This window comes from Onychostruthus taczanowskii, unplaced genomic scaffold (genome assembly GCF_017590055.1).
Source record: "Onychostruthus taczanowskii isolate IOZ18803 unplaced genomic scaffold, ASM1759005v1 scaffold62, whole genome shotgun sequence".
Taxonomy (NCBI): domain Eukaryota; kingdom Metazoa; phylum Chordata; class Aves; order Passeriformes; family Passeridae; genus Onychostruthus; species Onychostruthus taczanowskii.
Genome location: NW_024503901.1, coordinates 2,906,781 through 2,927,812, shown reverse-complemented (window position 1 = coordinate 2,927,812; position 21,032 = coordinate 2,906,781). Strand labels below are relative to the sequence as shown.

The 21,032-nt window shown below is 40.4% G+C and overlaps 3 protein-coding genes across 4 annotated transcripts in view; 2 read left to right on the top strand and 1 right to left on the bottom strand.

Moving 5' to 3' along the window:
- UCHL3 (ubiquitin C-terminal hydrolase L3) overlaps window positions 1-662 on the bottom strand; it is a 41,913-nt gene extending 41,251 nt beyond the window's left edge. The window contains exons 1-2 of the mRNA XM_041419960.1: window positions 345-662; window positions 125-136 (exon numbers count right to left, since the gene is read on the bottom strand). Coding sequence (XP_041275894.1) covers window positions 125-136; window positions 345-386 — 54 coding nt within the window. The 5' untranslated portion in view covers window positions 387-662. The remainder of the gene's footprint in view (window positions 1-124; window positions 137-344) is intronic.
- A 3,712-nt stretch (window positions 663-4,374) lies between these two features.
- Window positions 4,375-11,923, top strand: COMMD6 (COMM domain containing 6). Of its 2 annotated transcripts, XM_041419954.1 has the most exons (7): window positions 4,375-4,426; window positions 4,623-4,681; window positions 5,159-5,224; window positions 5,401-5,477; window positions 6,749-6,917; window positions 8,040-8,192; window positions 9,230-11,923. In XM_041419954.1, the coding sequence occupies exons 1-7, from the start codon at window positions 4,378-4,380 to the stop codon at window positions 9,278-9,280; spliced, it is 624 nt and encodes a 207-aa protein (XP_041275888.1). In that variant the 5' UTR covers window positions 4,375-4,377; the 3' UTR covers window positions 9,281-11,923. The 2 variants fall into 2 exon arrangements, with proteins under 2 accessions (XP_041275888.1, XP_041275887.1); XM_041419953.1 differs by lacking the exon at window positions 4,375-4,426 and having other exon boundaries at window positions 4,485-4,681.
- The window catches only part of TBC1D4 (TBC1 domain family member 4), a 111,090-nt gene continuing 99,361 nt past the window's right edge, over window positions 9,304-21,032 (top strand). The window contains exon 1 of the mRNA XM_041419949.1: window positions 9,304-9,369. Coding sequence (XP_041275883.1) covers window positions 9,304-9,369 — 66 coding nt within the window. The remainder of the gene's footprint in view (window positions 9,370-21,032) is intronic.

Genomic DNA, 21,032 nt, shown 5'->3' with positions numbered 1-21,032 from the left:
ACACGCGTGGGGAAGGAAGGGGGCACTCTCCTTGGACAAGACGGAGCCTTTACTACACGAAAAAGACAGGAGACGGGCCCAAAGCTGCAGAGACTAAAGGTTACCTCGAATAAAAGCTTCTTACCTGATTCGTGACCTGAAAAGAAAGCAGAAAACAGAAGGTAGTTAAGACCCAGTCGGATCCACGGAATAAGACCTTCCTCCATCCCTACCACTACCAGCCACCCCGTAAGAGGCGGTGAGGTCCGGCGCGGCCCGGAGCCCTCTGCCCTCGCCCCTCCGCCATCCTCCCGCCAACCCCAGAGCAGGCGGGCAGTGCCCCACTGCCCAGGCCGGGCACTCACGTCGGGGTTGGCCTCCAGGGGCAGCCAGCGATGGGGCTCCATGGCAGCGGCGGCGGCGGATCCCGGTGCGGAGCTGGGCGGACCCTCTCAGCGCGGCTCTGACAGCGCCTCACGGTGCCGCCGCGCCTCAGCCTGACCCGGGGCCGCGTCACCGCGCCGCGCCTCGCAGGGGGGGCGGCCGAAGGAGGAAACGCCCGCCCGGCGCCCGCCCGCACCGCCGCCCCGCTTCGCACAGATGGCCGAGGCGGCGCGCCGTCAGTGGCCGCCGTCCGTCCCCGGAGCGCTCCGGGCGGCGAGGCCTGGGAGATTCCCCCCTCCCCGCCCTCTCGGCTCCCCCGGCAATGGACTCTCCCAGCGGGGCAACGGGTGGTTCCTCTCCCGCGCGGCCGTCGCCGCCGGGGGGCGCGGCGGGGGCTGGAGCTGCACACGGCGGAGCCGCGGGAGCGCCCGCCAAGCGCCCCGACAGCCCGGGTCCCTCGAAGCGGCCTCAGCAGCTAAGCTGGACCACGGCGGGAAGGCATGGGCAGTGCTCAGCGAAATACGCTCTCGGGGGACGGGGCAGGCCAAGGGGCGAGGCGGGACAAAGGGAGTCAGAGGAACTGCTGAGCAGCAGTGGCAGTCAATTACCCCCACGCCACAGAGTCACGGAATAGTCTGAGTTGGAAAGGACACACAGAGATCACGGAGCCCAGCTCCCGCCCTGCACAGGACGTCCCCAAGAGTCACACCATGAGCCTGAGAGTATTGTCCAGAATTCTTGAACTCTGCCAGGCTGGTGCTGTGACCACGTCCCTGGGGAGCCTCTTCCAGTGCCCAACCATCCCCTGGATGAAGAAACTTTCTCTGTTATCTAACCTAAACCTCCTCTGACACAACTTCAGGCCATCCCCTCAGGACCTAGCACTGATTCCCAGAGAGAAAAGATCAGTGCCTGCTCTGCGTCTTCATCTTGCCTGAGAAGACCTCAGTGTGGCAGCAAGGACTTGGGTGGTGGAGTCCCCATATGTCTTGCTGAAAATTACTGCAAGATGTGTTAAACACAATTAAAAACATTTATCTTCTATAGCTACAAATCCCATCATACTTCCCATCTCAGGACCATTAAACATGGTATTTCTTGGCCTTTTGGCTAAGAAAAAGCACAATTTAATACATACATACCATATACAGTGTGATTACATTTTATATATGTACACATACCAGATTTAGTGTTATGCCTTCTTTCAAGTTATTTCAGAAAGGCTAAAAATAAAGGAACACATAATGGCATTTGTGAGGGCACACTCCAGTACTGTGTCCATTCTGGAATCCGCCCTTCAGGAGGGACATTGAGGTGCTGGAGCGAATCCAGAGAAGGGCAACAAAGCTGGTGAAGGGTCTGGAGAGCACATCCTATGAGGCACAGCTGAGGGAGCTGGGGTTACTTAGCCTGGGAAAAAAAAAGGATGCTTGGGGAGGACCTTATCACTCTCTGCAATTATTTGGAAAGAGATTGTAGACAGGTTGGGGTCAGCCTCTTTTCCACAGATAGGCAGACAAGCCAAAACCATTCATATTTCACCACCTCCTATTCCAAATTAAAAAATTTAATGCATATTTATTTGCCAATGAAAAAAAAAAATATTTTAAAATTTCAGAAAATGATTTTGTAATTACCTAACCACCAAGATATTAAACTTCAGCTCCCATCTCCACTTGTTGGGGATAGAAAGTAAGAAAGAAAAGTACCATAATGAATATTAGTCATAGTGCTATGGGCTCTACTGAGAGACTTAATGAAATTGTAATATAAAATAATATGTAAAGTTCTCTAGATAACAAAGTATGTATTAGAGCTAGGTAAGTTAAGAACAAAGAGATTGTTTAGTCCTCAGCATCAGAGACAGATCTCAGTGATGCATACATTGCCAGTACTTTGACAACCATGAGGTCGTAAAAACATAGACTACTCAAAATTTGCACACTTAATTAGATACTTTAGAAGGGAAAGGCCAAGATCAGACAGGTCATAAATGTATAAAGCTCATAAAAACTCACCATCTTCCATAATGACTAGTCTTTTCCTGAAACATATTACAGATTCGGATGCCTGAAAGATAGGCTGGAAATAAATCCCCATAGACAGATGTCTGTAGAGCAGGTATTTGTTTGTTGCAGTGCAGGTGGTAAGGGGGATTTCTCCATCTAACTCACCCACCTTTGTCAAGTGCTGTGGTGTATTTATACAGTAAGTGTTGCTTAGTGTCACTATGTCACTACAACATCATCACATACATGCCAGAACTATTTTACACCATATGATCACATGGTTATTAGATCGTTCTTTTGCACTGTGCTTGTGTCTCCCCAGTTTGGGGGTCATCAGGGGTCTTTGATTAAGGCTTCCAAGGTCTTCTTCACATTTCAGCTTTGTTAACTTTTCAGCTTTGTCTTTGGAGCATGCACAGTTATGGTGTTCCTTGGTCTGTCTGGTCTGAACTGGCCTAAATTATTTGTTCTGTGGCTAATTGGCTTTGTACTAGCCAATTTTTCATTAATGCTGTACTTACCAATCTCTAATGTTACCTGCTTGGTGAATTTTTTCTTCTTTTTTTGTCCATTCAGCATCAAGCAACTAGTTAACTATACACTGGCATCACATTGTTAAAAAAAAAACCCAAAAAAACCAAAAAAAAAAACCCTATAATTCAGGTTATATAGATATACAAAAAGTCATGATTAAGGTTATATAGATATATCAGGTCATATAGATATTTCAGGTTATATTGATATACAAAAAGTCATGATTAAGGTTATATTGCTATCTCATAACTCAAGCTATATAAGCACCTTGTAACTTAGATCAAAGTTATATAGGCATCAATTCTTTCATTAATACTTACTGAAAATACATGGATTAAGTCAGCACTACTGTGGGATGAGTTATGTTTTACTACTGTCACAGTCTCAGAATAGATCTACTGAGATTATAACATCATTCTCTCTATATATATTTAAAAAGGCTAAAACCAAAAGTAAAACTGATACTAGAGAAGTGTAAAAATATTATTTTGACAAGTGAAACTGCTGAAGGGTTAGTGTTGCCTTAGTCCAAACTTCATTAATATCAGTATGAAATGCTTATTGAACACAGTCTTGTTTGTAGTTTTACAAAAGGTGGTTATTTCCCCATAAAGCTGTTTACCTACACAAGTTTACCTGCACGAGTTGCCCCCAAACCACACAGTTTATTGAAGGTGTATGGGCTGATTCCACAGTTCACCTGCACAAAGCATGGCCATTCGGTACCAAGTTACCCTGTGTGGAATACACACACAGAACAGGCATCAGCTCCCTGCGAAGACAGGCTGAGGAAGCTGGAGCTGTTCAGCCCAGAGAACAAAAAGTCGTGTGGAGACCTCATGGCAACCTTCCCGTATCTGAAGGGGACATACATGGAAGCCAGAGAGGGACGCTTCCTTGGGAAATATAGTGACAGGGCCCGGGGGAATAGGTGGGTACACATTGAAAGTGGGGAAATTTAGGTTAGATATTAGGAAGAAATTCTTTACTGTAAACGTGGTGAGGCACTGGAATGTGTTGCCGAGAGAGGCTGTGGATATTCCATCCATTAAATGCTCGAGATCAGGTTGGATGGGACAACCTGGTCTTGTGGGAGGTGTGCTGGATGATCTCTGGGGCCACTTCCAACCCCTTAGCTTTCTGTGGTTCTATGATTTGCGTAGCTGCGCCTTTGACAACGACCACCACGAAAAGCCTGTCAGCAAACCGCTCTCAGCGAACAAAGTGTTGCGCCAAGCGAGCGAACCTCGCTCCGGGGCGGTTCTGCCCTTCCCACCCTCCCGAGGATACTCCCGCATCCCGCTCCGTGAGGGCGGGAGCAGCGGCAGCGCGGCGGGACGAGCGCGTGCTCCCCGCGCCGCAGCCAATCAGCGCGGCGCCGCTGCCGCTGCCTCCCTCTGGGGGCGCTCGGAGCCAATCAGCGCGGCGAACGCTCTGTGGCGGAAGCGGGGCTCGGCGGGTGCGCGGCGCCATGGCCGGCGGCTCCGCGGGCGCGCTGGCCAGGGCGCTGGGGGCGCTGGGTGAGGGCGGGGGCCACCCGCGGTGAGGGAGTGGGGGCTCGGGCAGCCGGGGCTTTCCTGAGGGGCATGCAGGCTAAAATTGATTGAGTTCAACGAAGGTTAATGTATGCATGGTGGCCTAGGCGTTTTTCAGAGAAAGATTGGATTTATTGCTGTAACACTTTATTATTTGCTTCTGATCGTTACTGTTTTTCAGATGGTGGTGGTGCAGCAGATAAGATTCGTTTAATACCTCAAGACTTTTTTGCAGAGCTGGTGAGTAGGGCGATAAATGGGATGGGGAAGGGCTCCTAGCACTCCGGGAAGCCCTTTTTTAAAAGCTCTTCTGGTTTTTGTGTGCTTTAAAGGGAACCTTAGGTATGTGGTACCTTGACTCATAAAACAGATCAGTCCTGTTAAGAGCAATGGGTTTGATTTAAATTTATGTTTTTATCACAGAAGACTTCTAAACATCTATTTTTGTCTATCATTTAAATGATATATCAAGGTAACTGGTCTAAAAAATATTTGGGTTGTTTACTGTATGCTTGAACAGTTAATATGAAACTGGTGTGTTAATTAGCAATAGTGAGGTAAAAACTAAAGTCTTGATTTGGTTAATTTTCTTTCCTTGGATTTGATGGAATTTTAAAATCAGTCATTTCAATTACTTCAATGTTTACTCTGCACTCTTCACTCTTCTTGTCCATTTTTGTATCAACAATGTCTTCAAACATGTTTTTTTTTTCACAGTGTGAGCAAATAATTCAACATCTGAACCATGAGATCCCAGGTATAAATACAGCTGAATTGTGTCAGGTAAGTTGCCACACCAGCCCTTGTGAGCAAGAACAGTACCTGAATCTGCTGTTAAGGATAGCATTTCCAACTTGATTTGTGTGTTTCTATATACAGATTGTGTGTTTCTATATACAGAAATGCTTTGACTAATGCATAATTTATTATTTGTAATTCTTTGAACATTTTGTTTCTAGAGAATTCAAACGTCGGGGGTTGACATTAATATTGGTGACCTGGCAAAAGTAGCTAGCACTCTTTCATTTCTATTTAGGTAAGCACAAAATAATTTACTTTGCACTATGTCTTTTTTCCTTCCATCACAACTTAATGGTGGTACTGAAAAGTTATATCAAATGTCAGTATAAAATTAATTGATTTATGAAAAGGGCAAAAGTTTGTAAGTCTCAGTACACAGAAAAGAACGCTTGGGCTTAGCTTGTGTCATTAAAAAGTGTAGTTACTTTATTTATAGTATCACATTTTGTACTTAAAAAATAAAAAGAGGAAATGGTTCTGAGATGCTGTCTGCAAGCTCTAGAACTAATGGCAAGATAGAGGAAGTTAAGCTCACTTTTAAAGCTAAGTCAGCTGGGCCTTTGCCTGGAAAAAGTGTGTTTTAAAAACTAATTGTTTCTTGGAGATCAGAAAACAGCATTGGTGCCTTTTTGAAGGATACAGAGCTTATAATATTGCATTCTGCCATGAGCTGAGTTTTTAGGTAGTATTTTTAGTTGATAATTTTTTCTATTTTTAGAAAGATAAAATTTTCAAGATCTTGCTTGTTATTTTAATATCTAGTATCTAAACATTTTGTGTGACATTAATACAATTCAGGAAAATACACCAGTAGAAATTTAAAATACTACTTTTCTGTTTATAAAATAGAATGTCTGAAGTTATATTCAACCATGCTACTTGGAGGACCAACTCATTTTCTCTTGTATTAATGCCTCTTTAAGAGGAGTGAACCTGCATGAGCGAACATAGAGTAGGATTTTTTGTTTACTTGTTTCTGTAGAGGAAATCAAGAGGCAGTTTTCCTTTAGACTTGCTGCCTTTTCACTTGGGTTCATGGCATCATTTGACTCCTGTTAGTACCCATTACATCATGACCTAGAAGTCCTTACTTTTGGCGGCACTTGAATTCCACCTGCTGAGTGTTTAATTGAATTGACTTGTTTCTAAAGTAATGATACTGCTTACGTGCTCTACGCACACACACCCCTCAGTGACTTGTGCCTTCTTCCAGTTGCTGCAGCGCTTGGAGGCTGTGACTACTTTTGGTTTGATGTAGGATGTTGTGCCAGCCCAGCAAAGCTAGGCCTCTGCATGTTAAGACATATTAAGATCGTGTTGTTTTTTGCACATAGATACAAAAGATCAGTAACATTCTGAAAAAAAAAGTAATCACGGGCTGCCGAATTGTTTTAAAGTACACATAAAGTAGAAATAAAAGCTGTCTCTTTGGGGTGAAACGAGGAATTGTATTAAATTGGTGGAGAATGAAATTGATGCAGTGATCTCTGGATGTATCTATTATAGCACAGCAGCCAGAAACAACCTCTCTACAGAGGAACTTGTCACCACCTTGGGCAGTGGCGTCAGCACTCTGCCAAAACATGCAGTTCAAGTTATTCGTCACGTGTGGAGTGAGCAGGGCAAAGCCATTGCTGTGTCAGAAGATGCAAGAAATACGGCCACAGTGGGGCAGGTAACTAAAGGACAAAGTGCAGCCGAGCTGATGATGAACATTTCAGAAATGTCACTGTCTCACTGCGTGTGTTGTATTGTGTTGCCTGTGTCAGGCAGGCAGAGGTAGATAGGCTGCTGAAAGCTTTCCTCTGTGTGCACATTTACGTGTTGCCAAATAGCTACTCAGATAAAGCAGCATATACAATAAAGGTTGTCTGCATGCTGAACAGTTTTCTAATATTGTTTGGATGATAAAGTCACATTTTGTCCCTTTTTAAAAATTCATGTTTTGTAGTACTCTTAGGGAAGATGAATGGCAGTCAGTCTGGCAGACCATTGTATTGGCTCATTATGTAAATCTCCTTTAAGTGTAAATTGTTCTTTAAAGTTGTTAACACCAGCACTTAACTGCTCATTCTTTGTTTCCCTTAAATTTAAACATTATTTTTAAAGATACTTTCTGTCAGTTTCCAGCATTCCCTTTTTGCTTGAAAAAGTAGCAATCTGTTTATGTTTTAAGATTTTTTTTTTTTGACAGCAGTTTAAAAGAGTATAGAACTAGGAAAGGAGAATCTTTTTCTGAGGCTTGATATAAACTTCTAAAGGCTCTTCTTCATGAAAGGCTAAAAATTATAACTTACTTGTCTGAAATGTATCTGTTATCTACTTTGATTTATCTAAAATGTAATTATGAAACGCCATAATTTTTCTCTGTTACTGCTATTCTGAGTTATTTGGTTTAGACTTAGAAACTTCTGATTTAGAAACTTCTAAAAAGAAGAAAACATGACAAAAACCCGCATGCCTGATATACAAGCCGGGTGAACTCTGTGGCTGAAGCTCCTTGTCCTGGTTCAGGACACTCCTCTTACTAGAATTTTAAGAGTGTACTTGCCTGTTGATTGTACTTGAATAAGGAAAACAGATAAAGTGAAATAACTTATTGAATTGCTTATTTATTCACCATTAAAGGAAAGGGCAGATGATTTGTAGTGACAATAATACCTGAATGTTTAAGTTTGTTTTCTATTTGGATAAGATTTCTAGATGTCCTGTGTTGTCTGTGAACTGTCCCTCCAAGTGAGTAGCCATGGGGGGTAGATCTCTCTCTTTGACACTGTTTCCAATTATTTTCTTGTAGTTTGTAGATATGAAATGGAAACTGGGAGTTGCAATGAGCTCTGACACCTGCAGGTCTCTGAAGTACCCGTATGTCACAGTGACGCTAACAGTGGCTGACCCTTCAGGACAAATAACAGACAAGTCTTTTGAAATGACGATCCCACAGTTCAAGGTCTGTCGTGAGTGTTACTTGAATGTTCAGTCTCCTAAATACAGCAGTGCCATTGTTGGGAGGGTCAGCTGTATACCCTGATGCATGTGTTTGTGCTGCTTGTTTACTTGTACAGTCATGCAAACAGGAAGCATTAAATAACTATTTAAAACACAGAATACTTACTTCATAGTATTGAGTTCTACCTCACTTAGCTGAAAATGTTAATTTAACAGTAAATGATGATTTCTCTTATAAATAAACTGACATCCAAAGACATGAAGTCTTTCAGAACTTGCCAGCTATCATTCTGCTGTATTAAAAGTTCATAGAATGTTTTTGATCTACGGAGCTGTTGTCCAGCCTCAAAATCTAAAACTTGGCTTAAGCCTAACAATTGCTAATGGTTAGAAATAGAGATCAGTCTGCTTTATCACCACTGACTCTTAAATGCTATGTCTCCATCTATGAATTTATGTTACTTTAGTTTTGCATAAACATGGCCCTTGTATTGTCATTCCTTCTTAAAGGGTCAATACATGACCTAGAATGTCATTCAAACTTAAATAGATCCTTGGAATTTGATTGGCAGAAATTTGAGAAGTATATTCTGAATCCTTGAGTGTTGTGAAATGTTGTATTTATTCTGGTTGAAGCCTATTTAATAATTTGTTGTTCAGCTACTTCACTAAATGAATGCTACATTTGAGAAGTCTAGATTATTTCTGGGAGTAGAAACATTCATGTGCGAAAGTGGTGCTTTTTTATTTCTTTACTTCTTATGGCTTGAGAGCTACTTTGTATTTCTTCTTTTGTAGCATCTTTTCCTATTAATAGGCAAGCCCATGCTAATAAGGCATCACCTTTGTAGGTTTCATAGTTACTGTGTTCAAATGCCAACCAGCCCACAGAAAGAAAAGCAGATATTTTCAATGCAAGCTGTACATTGAAAGTGAGAAATATGGACAGTAGTTTTTGTCTAACACACTAGTTTGAACTGCAGTTTGAGCTTTTCTTCAAGCAACTTGTCCCAATTTTTCCCAATTCTTGCTTTTTAGAACTTCTTCAGACAGTTCAAAGAAATGGCATCTGTTCTTGAAACAGTGTGAAGGGAACTTTTATTTCCAGTGACATGTTGGAGGAAGATCAAGTAAACTTTCCGTTCTGCATAGGGAATAAAGTGCCATTGTTCAGCAAGGTATGTATCCCTGTCTTCTTGACAGGAGTTGGTCACCATCAGCCTTGCATTGCTGTGAAGATTTCTTCGCTTTTGATTACTTGAAGTCAACTCTTCAGTGTTTGTGGAAACATGTCCAGCTTTGCTCATCTTGGTAGACAGAAGATCAGGATGTGTATGGAGAAGCATCTCTGTAGACTTCCTAATACCCACGTAAGAAACTGCACACTAAATTCTGTAGTGCATAAAGACACCTGAAAATGTTGACTGGGAAGATACTGAGAGAAGTGTAAATCCCATGCTAATATTTTCATCTGCAAAATTAGGATGAGCTTGGACTCATCAGTAGTATTACATAAAAGGAATATGAAGTTACAAGCATACAGCTACTCTTGAAGAATAGCATTGTCAGGTAGTTGATTGCAGCTATTTGCAGATCTGGCTTCCAGTCTTTAATAACTGGAGACTACTTGTCCTAACAGCTTACTGATTTCAAATATTTATTTCTCACCACCTAGGCTTATAAAGACTGAATTAATGCATTAAGTTTTTTTCAGAGACCCAAAATTCTCTCAAATGAAGCCCAGAGGCTAATTTTACATAAAGGTAGAAAGGCAAATTAATTCAAAAGTATTTTAATGGGTTTCTGTTTTTTCATGTCATCCATTGTTAATCTGTGGCATTCTGCTTGATGTTTTGGTCAGCAGTCTTCTTTCTAATTAAATTAAAATATTGATTTAGTTACCTCACTTCAACCTCTGAACTAGAAAAGTCAAGAGAAAACTTGAAAATTCAGTCTGGAGAGGTAGCCAAGCACATCAGAGAAAGGACCACACTAAAAGATTTCTTTTTGTGTTGCATTGTAACAGGCACCCACTGGACTGTGTTCTGCATGCTTGCCCTAAGAAGGTGTCCTAACCAAGAAAATTTAGGCTTTGATGTTGAAGAATATGGGCATTTCTAAAGGGGAGTGATTAGTCTAATGCGTTTGCATGCTTGCCTCTTAATTTTTTTCCTTGAATATTCCATAAAACAAAACACATTGCAAATATTGTGGGATGTAATGAAAGCAATATTGTTGCATCGCCAGATGTGCTGGTGGTGTAGTAGAACAAGTAAATATGAGAAGAGACAATTCACACTGATCAGCAAATTGAAGTTTCTGCTTCAGCTTCAGGCTGGCAGGGACTGAGTAGCAGTTTTGCTGGGACAGATTCTCAAATTATTTCAGGCCCACTTAAAATTTGAACATGAACTCTACCTTTCTAAGTCAAATCTGTTTTTTAAATTAACATTTCTAAGAGCTGGCTGAAAGTCATTGATACAGGTTATGCCTGCCTTTTTGTGCTATGAAAATAAACTGCAGCACATCATGCATGCTGCATATGCTACAATCCTTTCAGGAATGCCCCTATTTTAGGCATTGTGAATGATGCTTAAAAACAGTACTTGGAATTTATTAGAAGCTCAAATAAGTGAAACAGTGTTGGCTTTGACAAAAGTTTTGGCCATGACCATGGATCTGGATAATACTTTGTTTATGCTGGTTGAAGTCAGTTGTCTGCTTTGTGTCTGGGGAGAGCAGATTGGTCTTTTCTAGGACCCTCCTGGTGTAGTGTCACAAAAAGCTCTTGGAAGCGCACTTCCCGTTTGCCTCTTCCCTTGTCTCTCTGGAAGGGCTTAGGGCTGAAGGATAGAGCAAACAAAGGTGTATGGAAAAGTGATGTGAGCAGCTGATTTCTTTTTTTGTTTTTCACTTTGCAGAAGTTGGAGTGTAAGGCTGCTATAACTGGAAAACATTGCCATGCTTTGGCCTAGTGAATTAATTGTTTTATATCAATGCAAGAGTTCCAGAAAAAAATAAGGTTGTTTTTTTTTCAGTAAAGCTGGAGCCTTACAAATAACTTCCTCTGTGTTCTAATGCACATAAATTCTTCATATAGCTGGAAATACTTGTGCCTTCATTGGAACTGCATGGAAAAGAAGATGTAATTAATCATGTCTTAATTCAGTAGACGTTGGAAGGTAATGAGGAAGGTAATGCTAACCCAGTTAGCATTTTTGCTTGCTCCATCAGCAAGAGGAGAAAGTTGTTAGCCTTTGTAAAGACTTATTTTGTCGAGTCAGATATTCTAGAAGTATTGATGAATATTTTTTTTAAATGTCCCTGAATTCCAGCATGTTGTAATTCTGGCTGGAAGATGCTTGGACATGTATACTATACTAATTTATTCTCTTGAGAATTTTCAGAGTTACGATTTAAAGTTGGCTGTGTACTCAAACTTTTGAAACGTGTCCTGATCACTATCAGCAGGAGTTCCTCTACTGAGTAATGGAAGAATTAAGTATTTTATTAAAAGGAAACCAAACAAAAAACTTAAGTTTTAAGGGTAGCAATACTAATATGTCCAAACGAGCTGGTTATTTGTTTGTCTATGTGTGCAGAATCCAGATCTTTTCAAAGAAAATCAGGAGTCCTTATGTGTTCCTAATTCTAATTGTTGATTAATAGAAATTGTATAACATGAATATTTTTGTAAGTCCACAGACAGTGATTAAACATGTAGGTAATAAAGACAAAGCTGGTCTGTGTTTTGTTTTAAGCCTACTGCATGGAAGTCTGTCTTGTAAATACTGCAATGAGTAAAGTTTAGGACTAGACAGTGACTAAATTTCTTTCCTTACTAAATTGGGATGAAGATCAGACATGCAGTCTCTCTGTGATGAGGTACCAAGGAGTTAATGGGTTACTGCAGGCTGCAAGAATTCTTTGTATCAATTTCTGAAAGCTAGCCAAAATATTGTATTGAACCAGGAAAAGACAGAGGACGTGTGAGATAAATGAAGTTTTGCAGGAAATGACATTCAAGTGATTTTCTTTCCTTAACTGTATTTAGGAGACAAGTAAACATTCTATTTTTTTCAACATTTACCTACAATAGAGCAGGAGGAATGAAGGGGGTCGGGTGGGGTCTTGCACAGTCAACAAATTCAGGGGAGAGAATAATGAAGGAATGTCCTAGCCATGACTGTTGTCTTCATTACATGACTTTGTTTTTTCCCATACAGTTGAAACACACCTGCACATTTGCAGAAAGCTATTTTATAGAAAGGTCCACAGAAGGAGTGCACAAATGGCTGAACTATGTCTGTGCATTAGTGTTTCATATATTTAGTTTCTGCACACTTAGGCCAAGTAAAAGCATGTCTCTGTTTCTACTTCCATAAAATTGTACTGCCTTTCTTTAACCATATTTTGAAGGTATGTGACCTTCCTGTTCATTTTGAGCCTACCCTCTTTATTTTTTACCTTTCCCCTTTTAAGCCTTTGCACTCTATTTGAACACTTGAAGACACGTTGCCTTGGATGAATTAAAAACAAAGGTGGAGGTGATAAATTGGAGGTGATAAATTGATAATTGGTTTGCTCTGTTTGAGTGTTTTATTACCCTCTTGGCTGTAGGTATAATGAGAGAGTAATTTCCACTCCTTTGCAGAAACATGCAGGGTGGTTCTGTTTAGACCTTGTGGGTACAAGAATAACATGAAAATGTGTCTTGAGTCACTTTACTCTACTTGCAGAGAAAAAAAATGCCATATCTCTGAAAAACCTCTACTAATGGCTGGGGACTGTGCGGGGGGAACAGTTAAAACTGAGCAGTTTCTTGTCCTCTCCAAGATTCCGTGGTTGATCATGGTACAGTTACATACCTGTTGGTTGGGCTGATAACTTGCCAGGCATTCACTTCATTTGGAAGCTGGATTGGTGCAGGTCAGTACCTGACCTGAGTGCCTTGACCTCAGCTTGCCTGTTGTGCTGTTGCAGTGCTTCCTTCCTGAGGCTCAGCCAGCTCATAACTAACTGGCTTTGCTTGTCACTGTGAAATTTTGGCCAAATACTTCCTTTACTTTTGCTTTTATTGCACAGTGTGCATACTCACTCATACAGATCTGCTCTTGGCTCTTTAGTGTATGAGGTGCTGTGGTTTAACCCCACCTGGCAGCCAAGCACCCCACAGCTGCTGGTCCCCCTGCTGAGGATGATAGGGGAATCGGAAGGGTAAAAGAGGGAAAACTCATGGGTTGAGATAAAGACAGACCAATAGGTGAAGCAGAAGCTGCACAGGCTAGCAAAGCAGACCAAGGAATTCATTCCCCATTTGCCAAGTACAGGCAGGTGTTCAGCCATCGCCAGGGAAGCAGGGTCTCATCCTGTGTAGCGGTTACTTGGGAGGACAAACACCATCACTCCAACTGTTCCCCCCTTTTTCCCCCCACTTTATAGACTGAGCATGATGTCATGTGGTATTGGATGTCCCTTGGGTCAGTTGGGATCAGCTGTCCCAACTGTCCCTCCTAACCACTCGTGCACCCCCAGCCCTCTCACTGGTGGGGTGGTGTGAGAAGCAGAAAAAGCCTTGGCTCTGTGTAAGCACTGCTCAGCAACAAAAAAACTATCTCTACTATTATTAACAATGTTTCCAGCACAAATCCAAACCAGCCCCCTACTGGCTCCTGTGGAGAAAAGGAATTATTCCCTAGCTAATACCAGCACACGAGCCAGAAGGATGATACTCGAGCATTCCTCATACCCAGTCCTGGGTGCTTAGAAAGACTTCCTGATTCTTGTTTCCAAGGCTTTTCTGAGAGAAGGTGGAGAAATGGCATGGCATTTAGTTGAGTTACTGGGCTATATCTCTTAATTATGTATGACTTTGTGTCATTGAGAAAACAAGGAAGATGAGATGGCTGATCTTCTCCATGAAGGAAGGCTAATTTTAGTATTTCTGGGTTTTCTCTTCCCTAAACTGCATTTACCTGCTGTGGCTAATTACAAAGCTGCCCTACTTCAAGAACCTTTTGTGTAAGTACTGTCGTTTCCAAATACTCTGTCAGTGTTTACGTTACAAATATTGTTACGTTTATATAAATTGGAAGTTTAAATGTTAGTTTTGCACTTCACGTAATGAGCTTTGGAAAAGTAAGGAAAATGTCTTATTTCATACAATAAGTCTCTGTGCTAGATAGTAATTCCAGAGGACTTTGTCCCAGCATCAGTCACCAGGTGGCACTGCCACATACGGTCTTGCCTCACAGCAATCCTTTGGCAGCACGTCTGGCTATGGGATAAGGACCTCTGGCTTCTTCCCCTCTGTAGTTTGATCTGGAAGTATAAATTCATGCTGCCATAACTTCCATCCCACTTCTTACATTGTAGGGAAACAAACTAACTTCTTTTTTAATTATTAGCAAGATGAGCACAAAGATTTCCCGTTAAACAAACAACATTCAGCATTTTAATGACAACAGAATACATACCATACACTGAATATTTGCAGCAGTTTAAATCTGTAACTTAATTATACTAACATTTCTGCATTATGACTTGGTTTTCAAATAGTATCATATTGCATTTGGGGCCTATTCTCATTTTACTCTTTTCCCTGTTTATACATCTCTCAAGAAGATTTTTCTAGATCTGTATCTTGATAATAGAGAAAGCATTTGCATTTCTCTGTCTAAAGTTTTCATGTTGTTTGACCACTCTAAAATTCTTGTTCCACTTTTCTGTTATGCACCCAGGCCACTTTCTGTGGTATTCCTAAATGTGTCACAAATACTCTGATAAAGTGATCAGTGTATTTGTGCCACATTTAGGAATAGCACTGAAAGTGGCCTGGGTGCTGAATTCCCCTGTGAATTGCCTCTGAATAAGAAAAGTAATTTTCAGATGTTCTTGGTATTGAAGCTGAAAAGAATTTTTCTGTTCCCTATGAATGTCATCAGTGCTGAGTCTTTGTCAGTTTACAGGTGTTCTTAAAAAAATATTCATCTGAGAGCTTGCCCAAATTAAAGCAAGACAGGCTTCCTTCCCAGTGATGCTTCTGAGCAGGGAAGTCCTGGATGCTGCAACCAGACATGAAGCTTGAGAATGATACTGAAGTTTACATTTAAAATGAGGAATGTAAGTGGATGTCTGGTGTGAATCACTGGTGGGCTGTGCCACGCTGCTTCTCACAGTTGGGAATGTGGGGAGATGAGAGATACTCAGCAGTCAACAGAGTCAAGACAACAGATGTCGATTTACCTAGGAGAGAGTCAAGGACGATGAGAAAGAGGATTAAGGAGTTCCCATCTGTTCTTTTTTTTAATGCTAGCAGCTACACTGGCACCATTCTTGGTATTGTGTTGGGCCTACTAGTGCCCTGCTGTTCATGCTAAGTTGTACCTTCTTTTACCACACATACAGTAGGAAGTGGAGAAGCTGCAATAATACTTCAATAGCGGTACACTTGAAGTAATAGTGGTAATTGCATTTTCCTCTTGAAGAGACATAATTTGTGCTCTTTGGAGTACTCTTGCCTTCCAAAGTATCTCTCTTCCATGTTATTTCTGCACTCTACTCCAGATTTCCTAACCTTTCTAGCCTGTGGTTCATCCTTAGTAATAATATATTTGTGAAATAATATCAATATGTTCCTTTTAGCTTTGGCAATGACAAGAAATTCTGTCTTAGTTTCCATTGCTAGAGAATTGGAGTGGACCAGGATCCCTTCCAAATCACAAATGAGGTAGATGTAGCAGGCACTGTTAGGGAGAGAGAAGAAGACTCCAGCAGTTGCAGTACTTCATCTCTTCCTCCTTTTTTGTATGTTACTGTTACTGCAGTGGGTGGGGAATAGTAGAGAAGTAAATGGCTCCTTTTTTACAAAAGAAGTAATAGGGAGTATGGAAGTTCTTGTTGCAGAAGTTGCTCTGTTTCCTGCAGTAACTAGCTTTGCAGCTGATCTGAGCTGCTGACAGTTACCAAACTTAGTATTACCTCAACAACAGGTATTCTAGTAAGCTGATGTGATGCAGTTTGGGAGGGCAGGGCCCTATTAAAAACAAAACAAAAAACAAAACAAAACAAAAAAACCAAACCAAAAACCCCAATAAATTTCAAATACTTCTGCATGGAAGGATGCTGTGATCACACAGGACTCCAGATTAAAACTTAGTTTTAAATAAAATGCATTGTGATTCTTCACTGGATTCAAAGTCTGCTGTGCTGGAAAGTTTCATGGATGATTGTGATAGGAAAAAATGACTTAAGTAAAAATCTTTCCCCAATCAAATTTATCTTTGAAGAGAAATATAATAATTTAATGAATTGTCTCTCTTAATAAGTGCTACATTAAATTGAATAACAATACACTGAACACAGACATAAAATGTGCCAGGTTGCTTTAAGTTCTAGAGATGTTTATAAAATTTCTAGCTAGGGATTATTCTCTTATGAACTTTGCTCATTCCAGTTCCCCTAAATCTGTTTTGGAGTGGGTCTTGTTGGCAGAACAAATTCAGTCTGTCATTTTGATCCAAAAAGATTAGTGCCATTTAAGAAGAAAACACTAAAACCAACCCACCTCTTACCAGATTAATTTTTCATAATTTTTATTGTTTACAAATCGCAGCAATTGTCCTCTGCTGTTGACATATCTCTGCAAGACCAATATGTCTTACTCAAAACTTGGGCATTGCATTTTAAACTATTGTAATCTTTATACATCCTGCAAAATATACAATTTTCATTATTTCTAGTGAGGTTTTTTATGTACTTTAAAAGAAGAGGCACCAGAGTTTCTCTAGCAGCTAAAGCTTAAAGCCCTGGTAATAAGTTCAGTCTACTGAATTTTCTAGTACTTCAGTTGTATTTCCAGAAGTTATTTCATTACAGTCTTCAAATAAGACCAGGTAGTTTAAATTAATTAAATGGTTTTTAAAGTAAAAATGCCTATATCTCAGATGTGAAAAAAGGTGATCTGAAAGTAAAATAAAATATGACTAGTTTAAACTAAAACAATGAAGTAAATATGGAAATGGACCTTGAATACCCAGACAGTTAAGTGACATCATTCTTAGAAAAGCAATTGAATCAGAAGCAATTCTAGCTTCAGGGCATATTACTGAAATAATAGTCCAAGGTGACTGAAGTTATGCATAAATTATGGGATTGTAAAGTCAAGCCTACAGCTCCTCTAATAACTTAATATTTTTCTGCAATTAAAATTGTGGTTAGAAAGCTTAAGGGGATGGATAATTACTAGCAATTAACAGTCTGATCATGTGAGATGCTGAGGTCTCTTTGCTGCTTAAGAAGTTACTGAGAGCTGTGGTTGCTTACCATTTTGCAGGTCTAAATCCTTTAACACTCAGTATGAACTGAAGACCCAGATATGATATATGAAATGGCTGCTGTGGTGCCACGTGCAGAAAAAGCATATATTATCAAGGTATGGTCTTGGAGAACTAAGCATATTTCCTCTAATAAACAGAAAGAAAATACATTCTCTATTTTATTTGGAAAAATAACCTTTACATGTAGTACTCCCTTGACAAGCATGCCAAATCCAAAATGTTCAGAGGCGCTTACATTAGTTACCTTTATCTTGTTTTGGTCACTTGATAATATCCCTTACTTTAAGAGGTTTTGCATCTTATGTATATGTTTGGAACAAAAAACAATGGCAAGTTATCAACAATTCAGAAAAGTCTGATTGGGTCTGTGGTTAGTTTCACTTGCAGCACGTGCTATGGCAATTATTGCCCATAGTACTTTATGTACTTCAGATCTTCCAATAGAGTGCTCCCTTTGGATTTTACAGTTTGTTTCAAGAAGCTTGGCCAAGGCTAATGATATTAACAAAAGGAATTGCTAAAAAAACTCCTCACCAAAGGGACTTTGTCTGTCATGTCTCTGGCATGGGTGCTGCATTTACACTTCTCTTAGGGATGATCTGGGGTGAAACTGTTCTTTCATCACAAACAGACGTGTGGTTATGTTCAAAGGTCCCAGGACGAGGGAAAAGATGAGAATCTTGACTCTATGTTTCAGAAGGCTGATTTATTATATTATGATATTATATTAAAATGCTATACTAAAACTGTACTATAAAGAATAGAGAGAAAGGATCTATCAGAAGGCTGGAAAGGAAAAGGAAAGGAATCATAATAAAATTTTGTGACTGCTCACTGCCTCGACACAGGTGGCTGTCATTGGTCATCAAGTAAAAACAATTTTACATCCTGGGTAAACAATTCTTCAAATCACATTCCAAAGCAGCAAAACATGGAGAAGCTGAAGCTTTCCAGCTTCTCAGGAGAAAAGATCCTGGCAAAAGGATTTTTCATAAAATATGTCTGTGACAGACATGTATTTTCAAAGCTCTGTGGATAAGGACTGTGGAAAGTTAGTTTCTTTTCTGTCCCAAAGTTTCTGATTCCCATTAACTGAGCTATAAGGATTATATATTTTATGCTAATTCCTAACTGCATTGTGGAAATAATTAGAGAAAGATACTTTTGTTACCATTTTATTTAAACACTAGAAATTACATGAGAGGCATGTCAGATGTCATGGGCTAAGGGGCACTGTTCTCAATATGAGAGAAATTGGAATTTTTAACTTAAAGGTACATGAAATCTTACAACTGAAAAGAAATGAGAAAAGGGGACCAACTTTAAGAAGAAAAGTTACATAACAAAAGAACTGACTTCCTACTGAAACACTGTTAATGAGGTGAGGGGATAAAAAGTGTTAAGCAGATTAAAGGATAAGAAATGATGAAGTAAATGGATAAAAGTAATGGACAGCTAAAAGGGATTACTATGAAGAATCGATTCATAGAGACATAAAAAGCTGAAGCAAGAAGAAAAGCATGAAAACTTTGGATTAACATCTGAGAATTTGATTTTGAAGGTATTTAAAATATTAGTGGTAGCATTTATATAAATTAATTTCCTCGTCTAAGGGATTTGTATAAAGAATTCAGTAATAAAAATAAATTAAGTCAAAATAACCAGGTATCATACTCTATTATGCAAATTACCCAACAGAAGGAAAAACCAAATAGCTTTACAAAACAGGCACAATGGTTACAATTGAAGAATTTCACATTCATTTTTCACATTTTAGAATTTCATTTCTACCTGATAATTTGCAGTAATTGAACTGCATCCTTATCAGCTGAAAACACATCTCTGTAACATCATCAAGTGAAAATTTCTTATTCCATTTGTATGATACGAGAACATCAAGACATCTGTAATAGCTTAAAAGAATTTTTTTTGCTATTTTATTGTGTTTGCATGATCGTCTTCAAGTTTCCTGATTATTATTAAATATTTGTATTGCCATAGGACCTAAAAGCCTAGGTGGCTGTCTCCACAAACTGGTTTTGGTAGTTTGTATACCAACATAAACCCGAAGGGATGTAGTAGTCTCAGAGATGGTGTTGGTAAGCAGCTGCAGCTATTCAGTAAGTTGCAGCCTCCCCGTTAGGCTGCTTCATTGGAGTAATTTAATGATTATCCCATCTGAAACAATTGCAGAAGAATGTATGAGGGGTTTTGCCACTGTTCTATGGCAAGCCCAGTGTTTAATTCATTTCCCAGGTAGGTTAAATTGGTCTTTGTGCTCAAGTGACTGAACGGCAGCTTCACGCTCTAGATGAATCGTCTAACCGAGCGTAGCCAAAAGGGGCGAGTGGCCTTGCCGCTCCCTTCACCCCGAGCAGGCATTCCCGCTCCCTTTGTGCCAGCAGCGCTCTCTCTATAAGCGCTGTCACTTAAATTAGAGGCGGTTCACGGAACTGAACTGGCAGAAAAGGAGCAGCTCACTGCAGCATTAAACCAGTGCCAGCGCTGCTGCCAGAAAACACATAGCTCTTCTTCCAGGTGCACTGGTGAGAGGCTTGCAAATTTTCATTCCGCAATGCTGTTGCACGAAATCTTAAATACCATTCCCAGCCAAAGGGTTAATACTAACTGTGCAGAGTGAAGGAGAAGAAATTGTTTAGGTTTGTGATCCACAAAATTTGGCCATTTTACTTCTAATTACCCTGGTTGTAAAATCTACTGTACAACAATGTAGTTCAGATGATCAAGTGCAAACAGTCAGTTTGGGAAAGCAAGTGTACCACTGTGGCACATATTAAAGCTGGTTCATATCCATATGAACATACTCAGCCTGCAGAAGACTTTGCATTAGCTCCCCTGTCCTAAGGGACCTCGTAGGAGGTCCCTTAAGGCTTGTAGGACGCCATGAGAGAATATATATTTGAGGTCTTACCAAACAACCATATTAAATTAAAAATTACAACCGATAAACCAGAATGCATAAACTAGATGGCTAAACTGGGAAAAAAAAAAGGCAAAAAAAAAAGAGCAAAATTGTTTGCTCAGGAAATGAGCAGAGTGGTTTGTAACAGTATAAAAATACCGCAAATGCGACAGTTTTTGTCAGTTCAGACTACTGTGGGCTGTGACCTGAGCACTACATGACCCTTCTCTGCACAAATAACCATGCAGTCTCAAATTACACAGAGCAGCTCTTCAGCTCAAGCTACAGATGTTTTTATTTGTAGGCAGGGTTAAAACGGTGGCCATAACAACGTGTACAGGGAGTTACTACCGCTGCTGCTGCTACAGATTTAAACAGGGGGGCAGTCGCTACAATCGGCAATTACCGAAAGGATACAGATGTTGTATGGCTGGCAAAGCCTTGTCCAGCTACTTTCCCGGGTGGAGGAGACTAGTTACTACTAACATCTACAGTATGTGGCGGATTTGTCGTTGACAAGAGATGTTATCGCGATAGCGACGAGGAAACCCCCCCCCCCCCCCCCCCCCCCCCCCCCGCA